This window comes from Amblyomma americanum, chromosome 1 (assembly GCF_052857255.1).
Source record: "Amblyomma americanum isolate KBUSLIRL-KWMA chromosome 1, ASM5285725v1, whole genome shotgun sequence".
Taxonomy (NCBI): Eukaryota; Metazoa; Arthropoda; class Arachnida; order Ixodida; family Ixodidae; genus Amblyomma; species Amblyomma americanum.
The window spans coordinates 303565798-303568723 of record NC_135497.1 but is presented as its reverse complement, the minus strand read 5'-3'; the positions used below and the strand labels follow the sequence as shown (position 1 = coordinate 303568723).

The window sequence follows — 2926 nt, the reverse complement described above, 5'->3', positions numbered from 1 at the left end:
TGAGCCGTTCCTTTCTCTCTCGGCCACGTCAGCAGTAGTAGTGGTTTTTTTTCTGTGGCATTTTTTTTCCTGTCGTCAGTTTAACAGCTAAAAACTTGTTGCGTACGACAAAAGGAAAAAAAAAGCGTCACGGGTTAAATATACAAGGAAGACCTGTGTGTTTATGTTTGGGCATAGCAACAAATGTGCACGTCGAGAAATATGGGGAACATTTCGTATCATAACCTACTTCGATGACTTCCTTGCCGAATCCATCGTCTCATTTTTCGCATAATGCATAGAAAAGGGGAGAATGACTAGACATGAGTAAATGTATAACTGAACTTTTATTTCCAACGTCGTAAATGTGTATAAGGCACAAAAGTGTAAAAAAAAGCACGAAATATTTTACACACAACATTTAACATGCAAAGGCTACGCGACGTCTAAACAGGCTGCAGTTGGACGGGCAGTGTGACACTTTCAAACAGCGCTGTGACAGGACACAACGCTTTGGCACTGGGAGGTTGACACACAACACAGAAAGCTTGAGCAAAAGTCTACGCCGTTTCCTATGGCACAATCTTGCGTGCATCTTCGGCGCTGTGAAGAATCTCTAGATGCCATCAAAGACGGCAATGCCTCGTGAAACCTTATAGAACAGCGTGTATGGACTAGCATGATGCGCTCAGGCTTTGGGAACACTGAGCAGCTGCATGGTTCTTCACTTGGCAGCTTGGACCGGGAGAAACCGGACAATACTGCAGAATTAAGTATGCGATGTGCAATGCCACATGGAAGCAGTAACAACAATATCAACAAAGAACGTGCAGTAGGAAAAGTCGGGGGAAAACACGGGAAATTTCACCATAAAAAACTGTCGCCGGTGAAAAGCGCGAGTACAAACAATTAACGTTTGGAAACATCAGACTGCGAGAGCACGGGGAACAGCTTCGGAATGCTGGGGTTTTGAGTAGAAAAGCCAGCAGATAAATCCCTGAAGGAACCGATTTTGGCTTTGTTATGGAGGTAGTACGTCATTTTGGAATGTTGGCATTCTCGTACTTGAGCTGAGCGTTGAGTATTGTCTGATGCAAATTCATCGTAAATATTGGACGCAGACCTTAAGAGGTCACCGCCAGGCTACCGAGGCAGTATAATGCAAAAACTCAATGTATAGTTACGTACGAAACAAACGAAACATTGCGGCATGCACGCTACGCATCATGTCACATTCATCAACTTGAGTTCAAGCAAAAGCGCGCTCAACTTTACCTAAACTGCGCTGCCACTCATTTCAATAATACTGAAAAAAAAAAAAAACGAGCGCTAACAAGACAGTACCCATATAGTATCTGTTCACACGAACAAAGTCGTTTGAGTCCAAAATTCAAAGGATGAGCTGCGGTGTCGCCGAAGTGAGGAGTCAGTTTCCAACAGATTGTTCTGAGTCACTTCAAGAGCACACATCCTTTCCCACTTTTGGATATATGCAATGTCCGTTCGATGTTAATCATGCCCTCGTTTCCAGCCAGAAGCTGCTGTGCACATGCGTCTATGTAACATGTGCGCAACAGCGCTGGCAGTTTCAATAACAAAGAGGAATGGATACCGTGCGATGGCCAGGCGTGCGGTCTGGACGTCTTCATGTCACTGCCTTAAAAGCAGTTCGCTGAGCGCATTGATATAGCTTTGCGCCATTTGCAGGGTTTCGAACTTGGAGAGTTTTCGGTCGTTGCCCAGTGACGGCACCACCTCTCTCAGCCTGTCGAAGGCCACGTTGAGGGAGTGCATTCGGCGCCGTTCACGGGCGTTGGCGGCCAGCCGCCGTTTTCTGAGGACCACTGGGGACGGCGGAGCCTTGTCCGACTGTTTTCTTTTGCTACCGGTGCCCTTGCCGAACGATGTGTGCTTGCCGTCCTCGGAAGAGAACTCACTGCCATTCTCGGCGTCAGAGTCGAATTCATCGGACTCGCCCTCTTCTCTCGTAGGTGCCCGGAAGGGAAGCATGGAGTCCAGGTGGCCCACCGCACCGGGCCGAGGGATGGGGCAGAGCTCCGTGAGGCTCGCGGGGCTCTCGGCGGCTGGCGAGCAAGGCGGCAGAGTGGCCGGGCTCGACACGGGAGTTGGGCATCCGTCGGACCGGGGAATCCCGTACGCGAGAGGCTTGCCCTGCTCATGTTGATGGTGCTGGTGGGTTGAGTAGCAGGAGTAGTCATGATGCGACTGTTGCTCGAGAAGGGCCACGTCCGTGAGGCAGTTGACAGCCATAGCGAGCGCCGCGCTGGTGGTGTTCATTGCAGACGGCGCTAGGAACAGAGATGCTGAGCAGAACACGTTGCGGCGTAACCCGCCCCTGCGCGACGGCGCATTCAAACTAGCCCGCTCACGGGAGCGAGAGACTGGGCGAGGAGCTGGGTTGGCGGGTCTGTGCAGCAAGGAGGCGGCTTGGCCTTGGCTCTTCTGGGCCCCTCCGGCAGGGCAGCGCCGCGTGGCGGTGAAAACTGCGCTCCTGGGCGATTGTCTCGGTGCTGCTGGCCGGGAGCCGCTTGGCTTCTGGTGCGTCTGGAAGTGGAGCCCGGGGATGTCTTTGCCTCCGGGAACGCCGGCAGGAGAACCCCCCCTCAGGGGAGGAGAACCACCGCGGCGACCAATGAACGAGAGGCGCCCGGAGGCCAGGTTCCGTTCTTGCTTTTGTTTTTTGGCACGCACCCCTCGGCTGCCCTTGCCCGGATGCGACCCCCTGTCTACGAACGGTTCTTTTTCCCTCTTGGAGTTGGCTACCTGAACGGTTGAGATACTCCCGGGAGCCGTCTCTCAGCTTTCTTCTCTTGGCTTCCTCTTCAATGATGGGAGAGGGTCAGGATCGGAGGGCGCATGGGGGATGCGGCTACCGTTCAGGAGCAAGGGTGCCGCTTTTCACCCTCGCTTGTTGTCGTCGTCCGGC

The 2926-nt window shown here is 52.7% G+C and overlaps 1 protein-coding gene across 1 annotated transcript; it reads right to left on the bottom strand.

Annotated features, from left to right (window-relative positions):
- Positions 1-1629: 1629 nt before the first annotated feature.
- Positions 1630-2480, bottom strand: LOC144098350 (uncharacterized). Its single transcript, XM_077630924.1, has one exon. It carries the CDS (start codon positions 2275-2277, stop codon positions 1630-1632), a length of 648 nt encoding a protein of 215 aa, XP_077487050.1. The 5' UTR covers positions 2278-2480.
- Between the last annotated feature and the right edge of the window lie 446 nt (positions 2481-2926).